At 52.6% G+C, this 21,221-nt stretch overlaps 3 protein-coding genes across 7 annotated transcripts in view; 2 read left to right on the top strand and 1 right to left on the bottom strand.

Annotated features, from left to right (window-relative positions):
- DNM2 (dynamin 2) overlaps window positions 1-621 on the top strand; it is an 86,337-nt gene extending 85,716 nt beyond the window's left edge. Inside the window, exon 21 of the mRNA XM_028088962.2 lies at window positions 231-621. Within this exon, the coding sequence (XP_027944763.1) occupies window positions 231-270 (40 nt within the window). The 3' untranslated portion in view covers window positions 271-621. The remainder of the gene's footprint in view (window positions 1-230) is intronic.
- TMED1 (transmembrane p24 trafficking protein 1) lies at window positions 366-17,674 on the bottom strand. Of its 4 annotated transcripts, XM_028088963.2 has the most exons (9): window positions 17,543-17,674; window positions 15,058-15,156; window positions 9,946-10,049; window positions 8,255-8,325; window positions 3,170-3,446; window positions 2,369-2,466; window positions 2,043-2,226; window positions 1,257-1,424; window positions 366-1,062 (listed from the first exon to the last, which is right to left on the bottom strand). In XM_028088963.2, the coding sequence occupies exons 5-9, from the start codon at window positions 3,350-3,352 to the stop codon at window positions 595-597; spliced, it is 1,101 nt and encodes a 366-aa protein (XP_027944764.1). In that variant the 5' UTR covers window positions 3,353-3,446; window positions 8,255-8,325; window positions 9,946-10,049; window positions 15,058-15,156; window positions 17,543-17,674; the 3' UTR covers window positions 366-594. The 4 variants fall into 4 exon arrangements, with proteins under 4 accessions (XP_027944764.1, XP_027944765.1, XP_087873406.1 ...); XM_028088964.2 differs by lacking the exons at window positions 9,946-10,049; window positions 15,058-15,156; window positions 17,543-17,674 and having other exon boundaries at window positions 8,255-9,781; XM_088017280.1 differs by lacking the exons at window positions 8,255-8,325; window positions 9,946-10,049; window positions 15,058-15,156; window positions 17,543-17,674 and having other exon boundaries at window positions 3,170-4,221.
- On the top strand, window positions 9,103-21,073 carry CUNH19orf38 (chromosome unknown C19orf38 homolog). 2 transcript variants are annotated; one of them, XM_028088967.2, is made up of 7 exons: window positions 9,105-9,246; window positions 10,337-10,645; window positions 12,687-12,779; window positions 13,583-13,610; window positions 14,371-14,414; window positions 16,000-16,037; window positions 20,464-21,073. In XM_028088967.2, exons 1-7 carry the CDS (start codon window positions 9,216-9,218, stop codon window positions 20,611-20,613), a joined length of 693 nt encoding a protein of 230 aa, XP_027944768.1. In that variant the 5' UTR covers window positions 9,105-9,215; the 3' UTR covers window positions 20,614-21,073. The 2 variants fall into 2 exon arrangements, with proteins under 2 accessions (XP_027944769.1, XP_027944768.1); XM_028088968.2 differs by lacking the exon at window positions 12,687-12,779 and having other exon boundaries at window positions 9,103-9,246.
- Window positions 21,074-21,221: the final 148 nt, after the last annotated feature.

Genomic DNA, 21,221 nt, shown 5'->3' with positions numbered 1-21,221 from the left:
CTCCACACATACTAACCCAGGGGCCTGGCTGTAGCCCCTGACACAGGCCTGGGGTGGGCAGCAGAATCACACAGGGGAGAGGAAGCCCCGGCCCTCCACCCCACCACTGCTGTGGTCAGGGTCCCCCTTCCTACCACTGCAATCGTAAGGACTCCGCCCAGGTCCAAGGCCTTCTGGCCCAGCCCGGGTCACAGTTAAACTTTGCTTTCTGATTTTTCTCTTGTGCCCAGGCGACCACCTCCATCGGCTCCCGCCCGGCCTTTCTTCTGAGCTTCGTGGGAGACCCCTCCCGCCTGCCTGGTTTGCCCCCCTTGGGGGCAGGTCTGTCCCGGCTGGTGTCCCTGAGCCCCAGTCACCAGGCTCTGTGATTTTCTGACCATAATTTATTGACTCCAGTGCCCAGGCCAGACCGCCCTTTGTTCCGTGAGGCTCCTGCGCAAGCTTTGGCTGGGCCACCCCTCAGCCCTGCCCGGGGCCTCTGCAGAGAGCAGGAGGGGCGGGTGGTCATGCAGGCCCCCCCACTCCTAGAGTTCTGTTACCAGACCTCACACAGAGCCCACCCCGCGCTGGGCTGAGGGGCTGGGCTCCTTCCTCTCAATAAAGTGACTGTCCTGGCAAGAACACCGCAACCGTGTCTCCTTCCCAGCCCCTGGCATAAGCAGGCGCCCCCCCCTCAAGCCTGGGAGCCGCCCCCAGCAGCAGCAACAGGCCTCTGGTGGGGCAACGGGGAGACAAAGGAAGGCGTGGGGTCCCACAAGCAGCAAGACCCCTCCCACCGTACCCTGGCTCAAAAGGCCAGGAGGGAAGGGAAGGGAGAGTTTGCTTCCTGGGCCCCATCCTACACCAAGCAGTGCCCGTGCAGGCTGGGACTCGGGCTAAGGCACACACATTTACCGGAGGGGACACGGCAAGGGGCCAGAATATCCAGGGGTCACATTCAAATGCTGCAGTGCCCTCCCCGTCCATGCACAATTTCCAGGAAAGCAGGTGCAGCCACTGAGCTGTCCCTCCTGGAGGGCCCAGGCCTGTCAGCCAAGCCAACAAGGGTTTCCAGCCTGGCTCCTGGCAGGGAGGAGACACACAACCTCAGGGCCATGGCTGCGTGTCCTCCCCTCCCACAGGAAGCTAAGTTTGGGGAAAGGACCAGCAGCGGACCACACACATGTGCCCTGCTGCCCCTCCTTTCCCTATTCTTCCTTCTGGGGCTACGTGGGCACAGGGCGCTTGTCCTGGAAGAAGCGCTTGAGCGTGCAGACCTGGAGCACGGCCACCAGCAACAGCACTGCCACGTTCACCGCGGACCAGAAGTTGACCCGCTCCAGGTTGCCCTCCTGCAGGTTGCGGTCACGTGCCTCAAAGGCCCGCAGGAGCGTCAGCATCTGGATGCTACGTTCCAACCGGGTCTTCATGGTCTCGATGGACTCCTGTGGAGCAGAGAGAGGGGCAGGGTCAGGCCTCCGCCCTTGGGGGAGCAGGGACCAATAAAACGGGGGATGGGGTGAGCCTGTTTTGGGAGGAGAGAGCTGAGAGGAGACTTTGTGGCCAGGCTGCCTGAGTCTGAATCCTCTCTCTGTGCCGACTGGCTGGGTGACTTTCAGCAAGTTAATTAACCTCTCTGGGCCTGTGTCCTCCGAACTGAGATGAGAACTGAATGCCTAAATAAATATAAAGAATGTACTTACTAGTGGCTAACAGCACAGCTGCTGAAGCCAGACTGCCTGGGTTCAAATATTGGATCTGCCAGTTGCTATGTGGCCTTAGGAAAGTTACTTAGCCATCCTGTGGCTCAGTTTAAATGGGGCATTGGGAACACATTCCCTACCTCATACGGAGATTTCATTAGTTACTTAAGCCCTTGAAATTCCTATACCTATAAATGCGCTATTATTTTAATTGAGTGGCTACTATTCTAATTAAGGTGGGGGCGCCAGGGGGGCTGGGTCAGGCTGATGCCGACCCCGGCCAAGGTGGAAGAATAGGGGAGCACTGTTGCCCAAAGCCAGAGATCTGCGACAAGTGGCCCTGGCTCAGCCTGGGTGCACCTTGATGTCCTCCATCTTGACATCCAGCATCTCCTCAGGCTCCACAGCCTCTGCCCAGCCCTCGACCTCCTCGTCATCCTGCAGGCTGTCAAAAATGAGTTCGAAGAACACCAGCTTCTCAGAAATTGTGCTGAAGGAGTTGTCAAAGCACAGCTTGTAGTCCCCAGCTTCCGTGGGCTCCACCCTGGGAGAAAGACACACAGACACACATGACCCAGAGCGGCCCTCCAGCCGGACTTTGAGAGGCAGGGAAGGTGGTAACCTGAGGCCAGTGGGGAGGGGCAGGGCTGAAACTAAACCCAGGCAGACAGTGGGACTTAACTCACGTGTGCACCCCATCTGCCTTGCGGGACTCGCTGACGAGCAGCACGCCCTGAGGGCTCTCCAGCGTGAAATCCACGTCCAGCCCGGCACCTCCGATCACCTGGGGGGACAGGTAAGAGGGTGGAGGGCTAGCGGTGGGCCAAGGGCACCTGCCAGGGAAAGCCAAGGCTGGACCAACCCGCACAGACCCATCCAGGACCACCAGGGGCCTACCTGAGCGCTGACACCTACACCTGGAACCTGGTCCTGCCCCACCCGTCCCTCTGACCGCGCCCCTTGCCTTGGCTCAGTCTTCATTGATAGGACAGCTTTGGTTTTGGCTCTTTCATCTGGTCACGCCCCCGTCGTAAGTCCTTGATGACGTTTACCTGACCATACCCCAAGTGAGGCGACAGGGCTCTTGCTTTCCTTAACCCAAACCCCGAGACATCCTCATGTTGACCACACCCTTTTAGTGGCGCATCTTGGTCATGCCCACCAACCCCGCCAGTCAGTGGACCCAACTTTTGGCCACGCCCACTCGTGAGGTTCCTGCCCTGTGAGGGGCGCTCTCTTATAACCGATGGCCCCGCCCCCTCCGGCGGTCTCACTCTAACCCCGCCTCCTGCCATTATTCCCGCCCCCTCCGCTCCCACGCACCTTCTCCAGCAGCCCCGGCTCGCTCTTCCTAGCTCCGCCCCCGCGCTCTTACGCACTGGCTCCTCCCCCTCCCTCTTTAATCCGTGCCTCGCTTCAGCGGCTTGGCCACGCCCCCTCGCCCTGGCTCCCGTCGCTCGTGTGCTCCCCGGCTCGGGACCCTCTACCTGGTACTCGGTCTCGAGGCTTGCGTTGGCCGGCGCAGACTGGTAGAAACACTGCTTCCTCCCCGCAGGCAGCAGGAACGTGAACTCGCCGTCCTGGATCGGTGGGGGCCCTGCCCCCCCAACCCCCACCGGCGGCAGTAGTAGCCATAGGGCCAAGGCCAGGGCCGCTCCGGCCGCCATCATCCGGGTCACCCTCCGGTCTGCTAAGAGGTCGCGGTTCCTTTAAGAGCTGGCCCTGCCCCCTCTGCTACTCGGCGGAGCTCATTGGCAGCCGCTCCTGCCGGTGGTGTGAAGCGAACGGAGAGAAAAAGTGAAGGGCCCCCTGAGAGCTTAGCTGCCCGAATGAATGCCTTCTGTGCCTTAAAACACTCAACCTTCTGGAGCCTTTTTCCTGAATAGCCTCTAGCTCTAGTCACCGTCAATAGATGGTGAGGGAAAATGGCAAAAATAGGTACTATGATGGCGCATGTTTCTCAGGCAAAAGTTAAGACAACTAAATTGGAGGCGGGCCGGGACCTTCTAAGGCACTTCCCTGCGGTTTTCCGAGAGTGCGCTGCGCGCAACGGCCGTGGAGCGGTTTCGTCTGGGTGGAGTGCGCCTGAGATAAAGGCTGGACGTGTACGCGACCCGTAGGGTTCACTTGTACAGTGATTCAGCTGGGGCGAGAAGGAGACCCTTTCGTAGTGATGTGGGGCCTTCGTGTTCCTTGTGCGTGGCTCCAGGTTCGCCGCCTGACCCTTTATTCCCTTTGCTCCTTAGAGCCCTCACTTTGTCAGTTGTAGTTGGGGCGGGATGGAACGACCGCCCCATAGGGCGGCTGTGGGAATCGAGACGAAGCCTTGCCCATGGCGCTCCGTTTCCTTGCGTAGAGTCCGTAAAGGGGCATAGCCCACCCTGCACCCCAAAGTTCTCAAACTCGGGGAGCCAGCAGGTAAACAGTAATTCATGTGACCCGGGGCAGGAAAAATGACAGCCAGGTGCTTAAGAGTCAGGAGAGCGTGGGCCTGGGAGCCACGAAGCCTACCTAGTTCAAGCCACCCACCCCGACCCTACCCCCGACCCTTGGCTTGAAATCGTCCCACCGGGCCTCAGTGTCCTCATCCGTAGGATGGGGTGATGCTTGTCCTACCTCATTGGGCTGTTGTGAAGGTTGAGATAATGCTTGTTCAGCGCTTGGCACATTATAGGCCCTCAGTATATATTATCTGCTATTTTCCAGGCTGATCGCCCACCACTAGGCAGCCCACCATGTAACCTCTTCTCCCTCAGTCTGGCTTAGAGTATTTGGAGGCGACCACCCTCTGGGAAGCTGGCAGATAACCAAAGAAGTCACTGGAGAAATGGACTCTACTTGGTGATTCTGTCTAAACATAAGAAAAAATGTTATAGAGGGAAATTTTGAGTCTGTAAAGATAGGCCCTGGAATGGTTGGCAGTTGGTGACACTCTCTCTTCGAATACAGCTGGTGGCTGTCAGCTCTTTCCTGCTTTTGGAGAACTTGAGGAAGTCACACCACCTTGTTATGTCAAAGTTTATGTGCAGTCACTGTTAGTGTTCCTTTTCACTCCCAAAGTTTTCTGTCATTCACACTCGCTGCTTGGACATTTTGAAGGGTGGAGAGTGGGGGATCTTTTATTTATTTTTAATTTATTTTAAAAAAGAAACATATATTTTGGGGCGCCTGGGTGGCTCAGTCGTTAAGCGTCTGCCTTCGGCTCAGATCACGATCCCAGTGTCCTGGGATCGAGCCCCGCATCGGGCTCCCTGCTCCGCGGGAAGCCTGCTTCTCCCTCTGCCACTGCCCCTGCTTGTGTTCCCTCTCTCGCTGTCTCTCTCTCTCTGTCAAAAAATAAAAATCTTTAAAAATATATATATATATTTTTTAAAGATTTTATTTATTTATTTTAGAGAGAGCCTGCGAGAGCGGGGGTGGGGGAAGTTGCATTTCTCTGCTATTCCTGAATAAGCTCATTTTTGCTGGTAAAATCACTGGTTAATGCTGTCCTCGATTATGATATTTTGCCCCAGGTGGCTGTGGGTTTTTCCCTTTGCCTTAGTGTTTTCCAGGAATGCATTCTGAGTTCAACAGACAAGCACCTTGAGTCAGTCCCACGGGTAGCCCCCAGACATGTTAGAACAGACAAATGCCATACTGCCAACCTCAGCAAGCGGGTGCGGGAGCCCATACTGGGGACACAGGCTGCTGTCTTCAAGACCTCCACCACGCTGGGAAGGAGAGGAGGAAAGGGTGGGGAAAACACCACAGAGCTTTCCTGCCATGTTCGAGTTCCCTTTTCATTTTGATTCGGTGTTCACTGGGTTGGCAGAAACCTTTGCCTGTTTTCCAGAGTTCGGATAAACTTGATTCTGTGTTTGCTCAGTTTGTCAAAGTTTCTGTTTCTTGTTTCCTTCCATTAAACAAAAGCTATCCCCTGTCCAAGTGTTCAACGAACACTTACTGAGCGTCTGACACTGTGAATAGAATAGACTCTATGTCCTCATGGAGCTGCCATCCCAATGGAGGAGGCAGATCATACACAAGCAAGTTCAGCACTAAGATGATTTCAGGGACTTATGGGTACCACAGAGTAAATGTTAGGTGGTAGGTGGATGGCTCGGTTCACCTGGGTGGAGTCAGGGAAGGCTTCCCTGAGGAGGCGGCATTGACTCTCAGACCAGAAGTAGAAGGGAGAGGAGGCAAGCCAGAACCACGCTCTGGGGTCAGAAGGCGCTCCGAGGGCTCCAGGGGCAGAAAGGAAGTGGAGCGGAGGGAGGGGAGTAGCCAGAGAAGAGACGGAGCAGTTACAAAGGCCACATCCTGTAGTGTCCATCTTTCCTTTGTATCGTTGGCCTACAGTGGGCCTGGGGTTCTTACAACCACGGGGAGCTTACTGACTAGCTTCTTGAGGCCAGGAATCCCCTGCAATTATAACCAAAAGATTCTGAGAGTGTGTGCTGGGCAGTCTTTGCGTGCCCTACCAGAGCTCTTGTCCACCCTTTCCTGCACTGCTCTGTGCCCCTGGAGGCTGATCGCTACACAGCGGGTCAACTTAGCTGCCTTTGCCTCTCACATCCAGTTGGGTTTGGCCCCGGTAGGGAGATCTGAGGGCTGGAGGGGAGGAGGGTGTAGGTATATACACTCTGGCTCCCACCCTGTTGGTCTGCATGTCTCTACCAAAGCCTGCAACTTCAGTTCTCCACAAATTCCACAACACCCTCCCTAGCAACTTTAGGCCCGGGCTGGTAATAGCTTCCTGACCCCAGGGAGTCACCATCCCTTGCTGATTTCCCTTCGCCCTGCCCATGACTCCTAGCTGTACCTCTTCTGGGCACAATCTGTATGATGGCGGGCTGATACAGGTAAGTGTGTCCGTTTTTCTGAATTCAAAATTCCAGGTTATAGATTCCTGTACCAGGTTAAATGCTGCCAGGATGAAGTCCTCACATTCATCCAAGGTCTTTCACGCATATTATTATGTCTACCTAGAATGTCCTTTCCTTTGTTTCCTTCTCAGGCTTTTGGAGTCAGATAACTCCTTCTCCCAGAAGCCCTCCCTGAACCTGCAGAAGAAGCTAGGTGAAGAGCTCCCCTTGGTGACTGCCTCCATTAGAGCACTTCACCAACTGGACTCATTGTCTGCTTGTCTGACTCTCTAACCAAACTCTGAGCATCCTGAGGGCAGGAGTTTTTTTATTCCTCATGGTGTCCCTGGCACTCAGCACAGTTCCGAGCCCTTTGGGGAACTCAGTAAGCAGTTGGTGGAATAAATAAGCCAGAAATCTCTCTTAACTCTATCTTACACACCCAGGAGAGAGCAACAAAAATAGACAATATATTTTTGGCTCTCAGGTTAGACAATCAAGAAATAGTTGTGGTTCACTGTGTGCCAACCACTGGGGTAGGCATTGGGAAACTACAGGTGACACCACAGACTCACCCCTGCACCCTGGAAGGAAGAGAGCTGGATGATTTTGATAAATTCAAGCATGTTCTGTAAATTGCCATGACCTAATTTAATGGATATTTACAGAATATTATATCGAGCAACTGCAGAGTGTACTTTCGTTTCAAGTGCACCCAGAATGTGGATCAAGATATGCTGGGCCATTGGGTGCCTGGGTGCCTCAGTTGGTTGGGCGACTGCCTTCGGCTCAGGTCATGATCCCAGAGTCCCGGTATCGAGTCCCGCTTCGGGCTCCCTGCTCAGCGGGGAGTCTGCTCCTCCCTTTGACCCTACCCCGTCTTGTGCTCTCTCTCTCACTCTCTCTCAAATAAATAAAAAATAAAATCTTAAAAAAAAAAAGATGTGCTGGGCCATTAAACAAAGTATCAATAAATCTCAAGGGATTGAAATTATATGGAGTGCATTCTCTGGCCACAAAGGAATTAAATAAAAAATCACTAACAGTAAGCTATCAAAAAATCCCAAACGTTTGGAAATTGACACATTTCTAAATAATGTATGAGTCATAGAAAAAATTCACAAGGGAAATAAAATATTTCTAACTTAGGCACAATATGTCAGCATGTGTGAGATGCAGTTAAAGCAGTACTTAGAGGGAAATAGATAGCTTTAAATGCTTATATTTGGAGATAAATTTTAAAATCAATGATCTAAGCTATCTTGAGAAGCTAAGAAAAGAAGAGCCAGTGAAACACAAGGTAAATAGAAGAAAGAAAAAGATAAGACAAAAAACAATGAAATCAAAAACAGAAAATAGAAATAGCAAAGCCAAAAGCTTGTACTTTGAAAAGGTTAAGAAAACTGATTAACCCCTAGCAAGACTATTCAAGAAAAGAGAGAAAAAACACATTACCATTGAAAGAGGGGACATCACCACAGACCCTACAGACATTAAAAGGATCTTAAGGGAATATGAAGAGTTCTATACTGATAAGTTCTACAACTTAGATGAAAAAGACAAATTCTTTGAAAATATAAGCATGCCAATTTCAATAAAAGAAAATTACAAGGCACTGTAGTATAATTCAGCAAGGGAATTTTTCTAAGTCCAGAGGGATCTGGAAGGATTTCCCAGAAGTGATATTTTAAGCTGACACCTGAAAGAGAAGTGGAATCTTACCAGGTTAATAGAATTGTGTCCCAGGCAGCAGAGACAGCATGTGCAAAGGTCCTGACGTTGGAATGAGCCTCCTGTATCCAAATAAAAAAAGTCCACCGTAATGGCCCTTTTTTGTTGTTTAGTGACCACACACCTACATCGTTCCCTGGGGTAAACCTCCAGGGGGACCTGCTTGACTTGAACAGAAATGCTGAGACCAAAGCAAACTTACTGGTAAGAGAGACCTTTGGAAGTTTCTGGGCTGTAAACGGGAGGCAATTTATTCTGTCAACTGTATCATTCCCTCAGTTTTGGAGCTAGTGTTCCCTTTTACCTGGATGGTGACACTCCTGTGGCCTCACCCTAGGAGCACTCACACCTCTCCAGCATTGCACTTCGTATGTGTCATGAGTTCTATGGATCTAATACCTACAACTCTTAGCCCCATTCTACAGAGCAGCAAGCTGAGGCTTCAGAGATGGACTATGTTTTGCCTGAGGTGACAGAGGCCAAGCACTAACCTCTGTGCTCTATCAACGTCTGCCCGACATATGTCTCAACTTTTGGAACTGGTTGGACTGAGAGGTTTGCATCTTGGGCATGGTTTTCCCAAACAGCCCACAGTCCCTTCCTCATGCCAGCCAGAAATTCTCTTCATAGGGAGAAAACACACACACACACGCGCGCGCGCACCCCGGACCATCTTAGCCAACGTATCCCTCCTCCCATCTCTGCAGAACTGTGGCCACCAAGGTGTAGTGAGGTGCCAGGATCTGATGTGCATCCGTGGAAGGGGTGGGGAGAGGAGAGAGTCCCTTTTGGCAGCTGAGAGTGTGTGTGCAACTTCCTGCCAGTGAGGAAACATTCGTTCAAATCAGCCCTGGTTCTCCTTTCCCTGCTCTGGCCTCACAGGAGGAGTTGGCCGTGAGCTGTGGGCCGCGCTGGCCCCCGCCAGATTTCCTGGCCAAACTGAGGAGGAGAGATGCCCTGGACCGTCCTGCTCTTTGCAGCCGGTGAGCCTAATGTTCCCCCTGCACCAGCCCCATCCCGCCCACCTGGCCTCTGCTCTGGGGGCAGAAAGCAGCACAGGGTTGCCTTCCCCAGGCGCTGGAGAAGGCTGAACGCGGACAGATTTGCCCCAGAGCTTTGGAAATGCCCCAGGAGCGTGGCTTTCTCTTAGTGAGCTCCTCATCACCCGCACATCAAGGATATCAGAAATCCCACCCCGCTGCGGTCAGCGGTGCCCACGCCCCATGACTCAGCCCTGCTTGGCTTCCACAGGCTGTTACCTCCGGGGCTGGGGCAACAGGAGGAGCTGCTGGGGGGCAGGGGGGAAGCCGGGCAAAGGTCTAGAGGTCAGACAAGGAAAGGCTTGTGTAGACCTCACCTGAGCTAGACACTCTGCTCAGGAGCCTGGGGGCAGCTGGGGAGACACTGGTACCTCCTATAGGAAACTGTACCCCCCAAATCCCAATTCCTGACAGCCCGGGAAACAAGAGCACCCCTTTGCTCTCTGCCTCTCCTGCTCTTTCCCTGGCTCATCCCTTCCAAGCCACCCTGGCCGTCTTGAAGCCCCCACACCGCTTCCATCCTCCCAGCATCTGCCCGCGTGCTCTTGCCTCTGCCTGGAATGCTCTCCCCTAGCTCCTCCTGTGTCGCCTCTTCAGGGAAGCCCTCCATGTCCTCCCCAGCCAGCGCAGGCTTCCCATTACCCTGTCTGATGGGCTGCACCGTGCTTCTTGTCTCCTTGAGAACGTCAGCCCCCCGAGGCAGGCAGGTCGATCCGTCCATCTCGTTCACATTCTGTCCCCAGCACCTAAAACAGGGCCTGGCATCAGGTGAGTGCTGTTGACTGAGTAGTAAGGGTATAATTGCATTGCTATGTAATAACCACTACAATCATAATAAAATGACTCAAACACAATGACTCCCAACCAGGTGCCTAGTACCCGAACCCCGGAACATAGCAATGGGGTAGGGTCGGCTACCTACTTGTAAATAAAGACCAAGGCCCAGGGGGTTCAGCCACTTGCCCAAGGCCACAGAGTCAGTAAACGCCTCTGCTCTAACCACTCAGCTTTCCTCCCTTTTCCTGCATTGCAGGCTCCTTCGCAATCCCAGCGCCATCCATCCTGCTGGTGCCCCCACACCCCAGCAGCCAAGAAGACCCCATCCACATTGCCTGCGTAGCCCCTGGGGGCTTCCCAGGGGCAAACTTCACACTGTACCATGGTGGGCAGGTGGTCCAGCTCCTGCAGGCGCCCGCGGACCAGCTTGGGGTCACCTTCAACCTGAGTGGCGGTGGCAGGGAAGCTCCAGGGGGCACATTTTGCTGCCGGTATGGTGTGCTAGGTGAGCACTGGCAGCTGCAGCTGTCGGACTTCAGCGACCCCGTGCATGTCTCCTTCCCAGGTAAGACCCACCCACCGGCCCTCGCGGCCCACGGCTCCATTGGCTCACCTCCGAGCCTTTGTTCATGCTGTTCCCTCGGCTTGGAAGCCTTTGTGGGACGAACCAGGCCTCCACCTGGCCAGGGCTCACCCACCTTTCCTCGCTGAACTCTCACAGTCATCCCATGCGACTGGTTCAGCGATGCCCCCCATTTTGCAGATAAGGAAACTGAGGCACAAGAGATGAGGGTACTTGGCCAAGTCACACGGCTAGCAGGGCAGCAGAGCTGGGATTCCATGGGCTCCAGTGTCTAGGCGTGAACCCTCCACACTCGTTGCACCCCCCTCCCCGGCCATGTAACATTTGTGAGCACCTCCTATGCACCAGGCACTGTTCTTGGCCCTGCAGTTTCAGCAGTGAGTGAAACAATGTCCCCACCCTCCCCCAGCTGACATTCTGAGGGGATGCAGACAGCCGAGAAGCAGGGAGTCCAAAAAATATTCAGTGTAGCCCGCAGGGGACAAATAAAGTGGCAGGGATGAAGTACCACCTGGTGAAGGGTGTCGTTTTAAATACAGAGGAGAGTGGCCCGGGAAAGCCTCTCTGAGGGAGCGACATTTGAGCAAAGACCTGAACGATGAGGAGGCAGCCATGTGGGTATCTGCGGCGAGAGGGTCCCAGGCAGAGGGAGCTGGCTCTGCAAAGGCCCTGAGGCTGGCATGTGTCTGGTGTGTTTGAGGAACACCGGGGCGCTCTGTAGGGCTGAAGCATAGTGGGCAAGGAGAAATGTTGGGGGAGAAAAAGGCACAGAGGTGGCAAGGAGGACCGTGTAGGGCCTTTGGCTGCATCAAGGACTTTGGCTCTTCGTCGAAGTCAGACAGAAAGCCTGGAAGGCTGATATTTTCTTGTGGTCTTTTCAGGACAGAAGGCTGGGTGTGGGCTCCAGGATCAAAGAGCAGTCTCCAGGTAGAGCCTCTGCATCACCGCCCCTCAGAACTTTCCAGCTGCAAAGAAAACTTTGTTGCCAGCAGAGGCCCCACTTAAAGAGAACTTTGTTGCTGGCAGAAGCCCCGGTGCCTCAGGTGCCTTGAGGCGACAGAACAGTCTGTGTCTTTGAGCTCCACTGTCAAAGGCCCCCTTCTCTCACCTTGGGCCTGTGGTCTCAGCGTGGGGAGGGGACAACAGCCCTCCCGCCCCAGATGAATGAATGAACAAGGGCTAACAGTGTGAGAATATCAACTACGTGTCTGTTCCTTCCCCTTCCTGGCTTAGCTCCTGATCTCCATGGGGATCAGGTCATCTCCTCCTGTCTCCCCTGAGAGATCCCCTCTCTCCAGGGAGGGGCAGCCAAATTCCTTGCAGAGAAGTAAACTCTGAAGCTGGAGCTTCATGCTTTTGTGGCTGACTTCTGCATGGGTTTCAGGGTCTACCATGGGGCTGGGGGTGGATGTCATCTGACCCCCTGGTACGAGGCTGAAGCCAGCAGGACTCTCAGGCTGCAAGTAACTGGAAACTTACTCAAACTGGCTTCAGCAACAAAAGAGAATGTGTTGGTTTGCCAAACTGAAGTCAGTTTGCAGGGCTGACTTCAGGCATGGCTGGATCCAGGTGCTCAAAGATGTCAGGAATCATTTGCCCTCTCTCGGCTCTGCTTTCTTGTGTCTTATTCTCAGGCAGGACCCCCTCTTCATGGTGTCAAAATTGTGCCTAGCAGCTCCAGATATATATCCTACCAGCTTTGTAATGCTGGTCAGAGGAGTAATTCTCTCTTCCCAGTAGTCTAGCCAAGTCTTAGAATTAGCTCTCATTAGCTCAGCTTTGGCCCCATGCCCATCCCTGAACCAATCACCATGACTTGGGGGGGTGAGGAATATGGTAATTGACCGGTCACGAGGTTTGCCAGATCCCCAGGGTCCAGCTACACCCAGGTCAAATGGTTGGGCAGTATCCGGGGGAGGGCTGGCTCCCCAAAGGTAATCTGGAGGAATGAGAGCTGTCCCACCTTCACCCTGCACCCCACAACTCCATAACCTGCCCCCCTCTTTTTCTCATGTTCCTCTAGTGCCCACTTGGATACTGGCACTCTCCTTGAGCCTGGCCGGAGCCCTCCTTCTCCTTGCTGGGCTGGTGGTCGTTGCCGTGGTGGTCAGGAAAGGTAACAGAAGGCAGAGACACGCATAGCCCAGAGGCTGCCAGTGTGCAACCGCTGGGACGTGTAAATGAACCCCCAACCACACCCATTTTTTAGGAGCACAGAGGCACACAGCTGGGGAGGTCTTACTCCAAGACTTAGCCGTAAAGAATCTTCCAGAAGTGCAATGTTGGTGGTGGGGCAGGGGAAGTAGATATATATTTTTTTAAGTTATAAAATATATATAACACAAAGCTTCACATTTTAACCCTTAATTTTTAAGTGTCCAGTTTGGCAGCATTGAGTACATTCACTCTGGTATGCAACCATCACCACCATCCATCTCCAGAACTTTGTCATCTGCCCCAGCTGAAACTCTGTCCCCTTTAAACACTAACTCTCCATTCCTCCTCCCCCAGCTCCTGTCAATCACTGAAAATGACAATAAAAAACAAAACAAAACAATATTGGGGGGGGCACCTGGCTGACTCAGTCCGTAGAGCATGCAGCTCTTGATCTCGGGGTTGTGAGTTTGAGTCCCACGTTGGGTGTGGAGATTACTTAAAAATAAAATCTTGAAAAAAAAACATTTTTTTTACATGCTGGTTTGAAGCTTTTACCAATACACGTTACTCATGTAATTGGGGGGTGGGGAGGATTTCGCAGTAGCCCTCTTGTTGAGTGGCACATTTGCCAGAGGAGAAGGCAAGGTTGGGTCAACAAATGTATGAGGGAGCCTTTGGAGTCTTTGTTTTGTTTTGTTTTTGCAACTAGGATGCAACCATGACCACGATCTAATAAATGCTTATTTATTTTTTTGTTCCCAGTTAAAGTAAAAAATTTGCAGAAGAAAAGGTGAGACCGTTTCTGGAGATCCTCAGAGGGCGGTTTGGGGGAAAGAAATACCAAATGGTTGGGGGGTGTGGGGCAGAAGTTCCTGATGGGTGTTAAGGACTCTGAGACCTGGCCTGGTTCTGGGGACAGAAGGGCACTTCCCGTGCTGGGTGGGGGGTTTCCACTCCAAACAGCGCCCTCTGGTTGGGAGGGCTGCTTAAGAGGAACAGGTGCCATTTATAAAGCACCTAGGGTATGGGGAGCACTGTGCTAGGAGACTGCAGCTGGAGTCCACAGCAGCTCACAGCTGCCGTGGAAGCTGGCATCATAAGTAGCCCCATTTTATAGACAAGGAGACTGAGGCTCAACTTAGTCACACAGGGAGCAAGTGGCCGAGTCGTCCTCACATCCCTTAATCAATGACTGCCCAAAATGGTTGTAATACTCTAGAAAGCCACAGTTGGGAGAGGTGAGTGGCACCCTCTGGGGCGGTGCAGTGCCCAATTTGTAGCCTGTAGGCAGTGGCCCCAGCCTCAGTTTCTCCCCTCTGAGAGGAGTGGATACCCCGCTGCCTGGTGGCATAGAGCTAGCCTTAGCCCTAGGGATCGAATCCCGACTTCACCTGGTGCTGGGGCTCCTGCAAGAGAATTTCCATCTGCGGGGACTCAGGGAGGATGCAAAGGCAGGTGGGGAGTGAAGGCCAAGTCTGGAGCCAGGGCTTCCCAGAACAATCCTCCAGCCTGAGAGCAGCAAGTCATCACTCTCCCAAATCCCTTTGTAGAGAGCGAGAATCCTGCTGGGTCCAGATCAACTTCGCCACCACAGGTGTGTATCTTCTTACTCTTATCCCCTGCCAGGGCAGGCTCACCCCCTCAAAACTCTAGCGGGTCTCATTACTAGCTGCTGAACCTCTTCTGAGGCCGCTCTCTTCCCTTAGGGTCAAGAACACACCCTCCCTTCCCCCCAGCGCTAGGTTTCACCTCTCAGCTTCTCTCTTTGCCTCATCCTCTGGCCTTCCGCTCACTCTGACCTCTGCCTACAACATTCTCCCTCTCTCTGGTCTTGGTCTAAAGGCCACCTTCTGGGGCGCCTGGGTGGCTCAGTTGGTTAAGCGACTGCCTTCAGCTCAGGTCATGATCCTGGAGTCCCGGGATCGAGTCCCACATCGGGCTCCCTGCTCAGCAGGGAGTCTGCTTCTTCCTCTGACCCTCCCCCCTCTCATGCTCTCTCTCTCTCTCTCTCTCATTCTCTCTCTCAAATAAATAAATAAATAAATAAATAAATAAATAAATAAATAAATAAATAAATAAAATCTTAAAAAAAAATAAAAGAAAATAAAGGCCACCTTCTCCAGGAAGCCTTCCCTGACTGCCTAGACAGGGGGTGTGTTTCTACTTACCTGCCTTCAGCACCCTATCATTCTTCTTACCCCTCGGGAGAAAAACACAAGTGTGTATGTAATACTTGCCTCCAGCGCTGGACGCTCAGTTCCATGGGGGACGGACTGCCTGGCATGGGCTCCTTAAATGGAGCCCCCTTTGTGATCCAGAACGTGTCATCCTGAAGGCTTCCACCAGGGGGAGAGGGGCAGTCAGTCTGTGCCGCGTGATGCTCCGGAAGGGGCCCCAAGCAGAGAAATTCCATTCTCTGTACTTCTTCCACTGTTCCACACTTTTTTTTTTTTTTAAGATTATCTATTTATTTGAGAGAGAGAAAGAGAGAGAGCACAAGCAGGGGAAGCAGCAGGTAGAGGGAGAAGCGGACTCCCCACTGAGCCAGGAGCCCCACTCGGACTGGATTCCAGGATGCTAGGATCATGACCTGAGCGGAAGGCAGACGCTTACCCAACTGAGCCACCCAGGCGCTCCCACTGTTCCACACTTTTACTGAGCACCTACTATGTGCTAACATTTGGGGGGTGTCCCTCAATGACCAAGACAGGTGGTCTTTGCCCACAAGCCCATACTGCAGTGGGGGAACAGCCCTTGGCCGGTGGGACCCTGTCTGGAGCGAGGAGGGCGGTCCCGGGAGGAAATGGTGTTTAAGCAGAGACGGACAGGAGCAGAGTAGGGGGGTGAAGAGTAGGCGATTGGGGGAAAGCCTGGGGTGGTGAAAGAGCTGAGAGGTGCTCCTGAAAGTGGGAGTTGAGAGGAGAAACCCGTTTATCAGAGGGCTGCGAGAGGCCCCTGGGGGAGGGCTCTGGGCAGAAAAAGGACATCATTCAATTTACAGCTGGGAATGGTTCACCCTGCGGAATGGGCTGGAAGGGAGGGAAGCATGCTGGGAGATGGGTCCCAAGCCCTTCCTCACGGTTGACTTGAGGCCCGTGGCTCTGGGGGGAGTGCCCCCAGAGGGCAGTGAGCAGGGATTTTATACTGGCGCTTGGCTTTCTTTTCTCTTTCTATTTCAGATATGACCTTTGATAACTCTCTGTTTGCCATCTCCATGGTAAGTCATTGCATTTCTTGGTCCCGATTTTCTGCTGACTGTCCTAACCTCCAGGAGACCACCATCAGGCTGGGCCGACCTGATGTCTCCGAGCTTCGGGGGTGGGGGGGGTGGGGCTGGGAAAAGCCCAGAATCACTGAGCAGGGATTTGTTTGTGAGCTGAGAGTTGGCTCTGGAAATTGTGAGGGGATGGGAGGCAGCCATGTCCAGGCCGTTGGGTGGCAATGGGCAGGATCCTCAGGCCGCCTTTGCACTCAGTGGGGCCAACCCTATAGAATGGTGACAGGGGACTCAGGGTGACCCCGTGGGGTCACGTGTTTTGTAACAGTCCGATGCAAACTGTAGTCCCCTCCTGGTAAAGAAAAGCCTGTTTTCATACTCAGTTTCAGGGACTTCAGCTTAAATATCCAAGTTCTGCGTTCCTCTTTCAGTGGGGAGGGTCTCATCACATTCTGCCCCTTTGCAAGAGGTGTTGCTCTCCCAGGTCACACGGTGTTGGGGCTGAGATTCAAACCAGCTCTATGGGACTCCTCTGCATAGCTGCATCTTGGAGTAGATGATGATGATGATGATGATGATGATGAATTATTATTATTTTATTAAGTTAGAGATAGATGAACCTTGGAAACCATGGATCAAGGAAATGTTCATCCGGCTCCTCTCCAGAGTAGGGGACAGGTCTGGGGTGCAGGTGGCCCCCCTCGAGGTGGCCTCCGATGCCCCATTTGGACAAGTGGGCACTTTGGGACTGCAGTCAAGGAGCCGGGTGGGGAGTTGGTGTGCCTAGGGCACCATAATGGGGAAGGATTGGGGCTGGTTCAACACACCCTTCCTGGGCATTGGGACAAGAACAGGACAAGGCCTTTAATTCTTCAGAGATTTCTAATTTCTACGGGGGGGTGGGGTAGACAGACGATGCCACATGGGGTAGGAGTGAGAGGGAAGCTCACTTCTCCCTTAGATGGGAGATCCAGGAAGTCTCAGAGATGGCCAACAAGCAGGGGATAGCTATGGAAGATTGCCCCAGGCTCGGGACACGTTCTTGGCACCGTCCAGTATAACAGGAGTGGAGCCAAGTGAAGTGTCGAGGGGAGCCCCGCGGAGACCTTTGATTGTTGCCCCAAGTGTGATGGGAGCCATGGAGGGTTCCAAGCAGGGGAGAGAGGTGACCGATTCAGGTGCTCACCCGCGCCCTCTGGCGGCTGCGGGGAGGACAGACTTAGGGGCGTGGGCCGACCGGAATGTGAGGGTGTATTCCGGGAGTGGGGAGTAGTTACCAGGACAGAGGCGACTACGCTGGTCCAGGCAAGCTAAGCGGTAGGCGGTAAGTGGTTTGGTCCAGCGTGTTGGCAGCGGAGGTGGAAGAAGCGAACAGATGCAGGTCAGATCGATTCAGGGGACAGGAAACACGACACTGATTTTGGGTTGGATGATGAGCGGAAGGAGAGGCAGAGGGAGGCGCGTGGGAGTCCTGGGGAGCAGCAGGCGTGGGGGGACCACCTTACCGGGCGATGCCCAAGGGCAGGTGCATACGCGCATCTGGAGTTCTGGAGAGAGGAGCAGGAAATTTAAACTGTAAACGAATGTGGGAAGGAAGGAGCTTGGCCCCGCCGGCCAGTTCAGCCCTGTGCTGTCTCAGTTCCGGGAACAAATCCTGTGGTGTTAAGAAAAAAACCCCAAATCCGGCCAGCAGGGCAAATTCTAAAACTTTCTGTGAGAAGACGTGCTGCTCAAGGCACTACCCTGGGGATTTTTCCTTTTTCCCTTTTTTAAAAAAAAGGCATTTAAAATGAAACAAGTGGAAACAAAGACAAGGAGAAAAATTTTAAAAGTATCTTAGTCTTTGTGACTATATATGTGTGTGTGTGTGTTTTTTTTTAATTAAAAAAACCTGGGGCACCTGGGTGGCTCAGTCGTTAAGCGTCTGCCTTCAGCTCAGGTCATGATCCCAGGGTCCTGGGATCAAGCCCCGCCTCGGGCTCCCCACTCGGCGGGAAGCCTGCTTCTCCCTCTCCCACTCCCCGCTGCTTGTGTTCCCTCTCTCGCTGTGTCTCTCTCTGTCAATAAATAAGATCTTAAAAAAAAAAAAACAAAAACAAAACCTGGTGGGGGGGCACCTGGCTGGCTCAGTGGGTAGAGCATGTGACTCAATCTCAGGGTCGAGAGTTCAAGCCCCATGTTGGCGATGGAGCCTACTTAAAAAAAGTTTTTTTTTAAATATGAAATACATCCATATGTCAAAATTATATATCCAGTAAAGAAAGCATTCTTCTGTCACTAACCCCTGTTCACTCACTGGTCTCCTCCTCCACACACACAGATAGCAACCAGCATTAGGAGCTTCTTGGAAATGCAAGCAAAAGTGAAAATAAGGGGTGTATACCTTCACCCTTTCTAACACAAATGATAGTATGCTATCCACACTATCATGCTTCCTTTCCTTCACAGTAAATTCTAATGGGATCTTTTCTAGGTGTTTTTTTTTTTTTTCCCCATCATGGTAAAACATCCATAACATAAAATTGACCATTTTAACCATTTTTAAGTGTCCAGTTCAGTGGCATTAAGTACATTCACCTCGTGCAACCATCGCCACCATCCATCTCCAGAACTTCGTCTTGCAAAAGTGAAACTCTGTCCCCACTGTATACTAACTTCTCATTCTTAACAAACCGCAGCCCCTGGCACCTACCCATGTGCCTTTCTGTCTCTGTGGATTTGTGTATTCTGGACATTTTATGTAGAAATGATGCCATATAATGTTCATCCTTTTGTGTCTGGCTTTTTAAAAAAGTATTTTATTTGAGAGAGAGAGCGCGAGAGAGCACAAACAGGGGGGAGGGGCAGAGGGAGAGGGAGAAGCAGGTTCCCTGTTAAGCAGGAAGTCCCACGCGGAGCTCCATCCCGGATCAGGACCTGAGCTGAAGGCAGATGCTTAACCGACTGAGCCACCCAGGCGCCCCGTGTGCCTGGCTTATTTCATTTAGCATAATGTCTTCAAGGTTTGCTCATGTTGTAGCAGGTGTCAGAATTTTATTCTTGTTGAAGGCTAAATAGTATTGCATTGCATTTATATAGCACATTTTATCTGTTCATCCGTCCATTGATGGACACTCAGTTGTTTCCACCTTTTGGATACGATGAATAGTGCTACTATGAACATGGGTGTGCAAAAATCTGTTTTGAGTCCCTGCTTTCAATTCTAGTTTCTTTTTGAAGCATTAGAAGCTGTGCTGTTGGCTGAAATAAAAGTGAAGCAGCTAATCGTTCTCCGGCTTGTTTTGTGTTACCCTACTGAGGGTCTGATATTCACTTTCTATTCCTCATGAAGTGGGGTTGACATTTTTTTAATTTTTATTTTTTAGATTTTATTTGAGAGAGTGCCCATGTGTGAGCAGGGGGAGGGGCAGAGGAAGAGGGAGAGAAAATCTCAAGCTGACTCCCTGCTGAGCGGGGAGCTGGACGTGGGGCTGGATTCTAGTCCCTGAGATCGTGATCTTAGCCAAAACCAAACGTCAGGCACAGAACCAACGGAGCCACTCAGGCGCCCCAACATTTTTTTTTTTTTAAGTAGACAAGGACACTGAAGCTAATTATGGGCCTTACTGGGATGGTCCAGCTAGGGAGGTGAAGGACAGGGAACCCCAGCCTGCTCTCACCCACCAAACTTCAGTTTTATCAAGTTCATCTCTTCTTGACTGACCTTTGGGGCAGGAGCATCCATGGTGGAGGAGAGGGTAGACTTTTTTTTTTTTTAAAGATTTTATTTATTTATTCATGAGAGACAGAGGAGGAGAGAGAGAGAGGGAGAGAGAGAGAGAGAGAAGCAGAGGGAGAAGCAGGCTCCCAAGGAGCAGGGAGCCCGATGCGGGACTCGATCCCAGGACCCTGGGATCATGACCTGAGCCGAAGGCAGACGCTTAACCATCTGAGCCACCCACGCGCCCGAGGGTAGACCTTTGAGGCAGGTTTTCTGGGAGCCTTGAACAGGGCGACAAGGTGGGGGAGGGGAAGAGATAAGGGTGGTAACTTTGTTCACTTAACTATTAATGCTTGCTACATGCCAGACACTTTATCTATTAAATTCCTTTGGGTTTTGTGGCAACTCTAGGAGGGGTATATGAGCATTCTCTCCATTGCGCAAAAGGAAAAAATAAGGCTCAGAGGGGTTAAGTTACTCAGTTGGACGAGGTGGAGCTGAGATTCGAACCCACGCTGTCTGCTTCCCTTCTTTCTCAGCCTACAGAAAGGCAGGAGGACAGAGGGCAGGATCTGGGCCCTGAAGCTGTGGGGTGGTGTGTGGGGGTGAAATGAGACCTGATGGACTGGGGGAGTCTGAGACTCAGAATAGGGAGACCCTAGATCCTGAAACCTCCTGTTCTGAACCTGAAATCACCCTGTTCTCTGTTTTTCTCCATGGACAAAGAAAATGAACCCAGAAGAAGATGCAGCTACTCTGGATGCTTGCTCAGGCACCGCCGAGACACCTGGCAACTCTGGGCCCCGGAAAAGGCCCACTTCCACATCATCCTCACCTGAGCCCCCCGAATTCAGCACTTTCCGGGCCTGCCAGTGAGGCTGAGGATCGGGGGCCCCACTATGTCTGTGCACTCTCCATTCAGCCCCCTCTCTTGAGGGCCTGAAGTCCCTCCCGCTACTTTGGGGATTCTGGCTGCCGCTTTTTCAGGGCATTGACAGAGGAGATAAAGGGAACCCTTGGCCTTGGGACCTTCCTCACAGAAAAACAGGAGTAAGCAGAGGGGGCACAGACATTGTCCTGGAGGTTGGACAGTAAGCAGGAAGACTTCTCAGCTTCTCAGACCACGTGGGAAGGAGATGTTAGGATCTCTGTGGCACCCAATTGGGCCATAAGAGTCCTGAGTCCTCCACATACCCCTCCGATGTCCTCCCCTTGCCACATCTGACTTGACCAACCCAACTAGGTTTTTGGAGCATAGGGTACCTCGGGGTATGTTCCTTAAGTCTGCCCTGCTGGCATGCCTAAGTTATTAATTATAACACGTGTTGAGCTCTTCCCAAGGTCTCTATGGAGTGTAATCCTTCAAGCCCAGGATCTCTGGGGTCTAATCACTGGAAGCCTAGGGGGAGGGGAGCAGTTCCCCTCAGGGGCATGCGGTCAAGGTAGTATATGGGGAAGCCCGTGGGGGTACAGGAGGGGGGACA

This window comes from Eumetopias jubatus, unplaced genomic scaffold (assembly GCF_037043125.1).
Source record: "Eumetopias jubatus isolate StellerSeaLion01/CBP00866 unplaced genomic scaffold, mEumJub1_p1.0 scaffold_1, whole genome shotgun sequence".
Taxonomy (NCBI): Eukaryota; Metazoa; Chordata; class Mammalia; order Carnivora; family Otariidae; genus Eumetopias; species Eumetopias jubatus.
Note: the sequence above shows the minus strand (reverse complement) of the source record. Positions and strands in the feature narration are given on the sequence as shown.

Excerpts from the sequence above, each read along its gene's own strand:
- TMED1 (XM_028088963.2), bottom strand. The coding sequence starts at position 3,352 with ATGATGGCGGCCGGAGCGGCCCTGGCCTTGGCCCTATGGCTACTACTG. Across the intron at positions 2,227-2,368 it reads AAGGCAGATGGGGTGCACAC|GGTGGAGCCCACGGAAGCTG; the intron begins GTGAGTTAAGTC and ends TCTTTCTCCCAG. Across the intron at positions 1,425-2,042 it reads TCAAGATGGAGGACATCAAG|GAGTCCATCGAGACCATGAA; the intron begins GTGCACCCAGGC and ends TCTGCTCCACAG.
- CUNH19orf38 (XM_028088967.2), top strand. The coding sequence starts at position 9,216 with ATGCCCTGGACCGTCCTGCTCTTTGCAGCCG. Across the intron at positions 9,247-10,336 it reads CGTCCTGCTCTTTGCAGCCG|GCTCCTTCGCAATCCCAGCG; the intron begins GTGAGCCTAATG and ends CCTGCATTGCAG. Across the intron at positions 13,611-14,370 it reads AAAAATTTGCAGAAGAAAAG|AGAGCGAGAATCCTGCTGGG; the intron begins GTGAGACCGTTT and ends ATCCCTTTGTAG.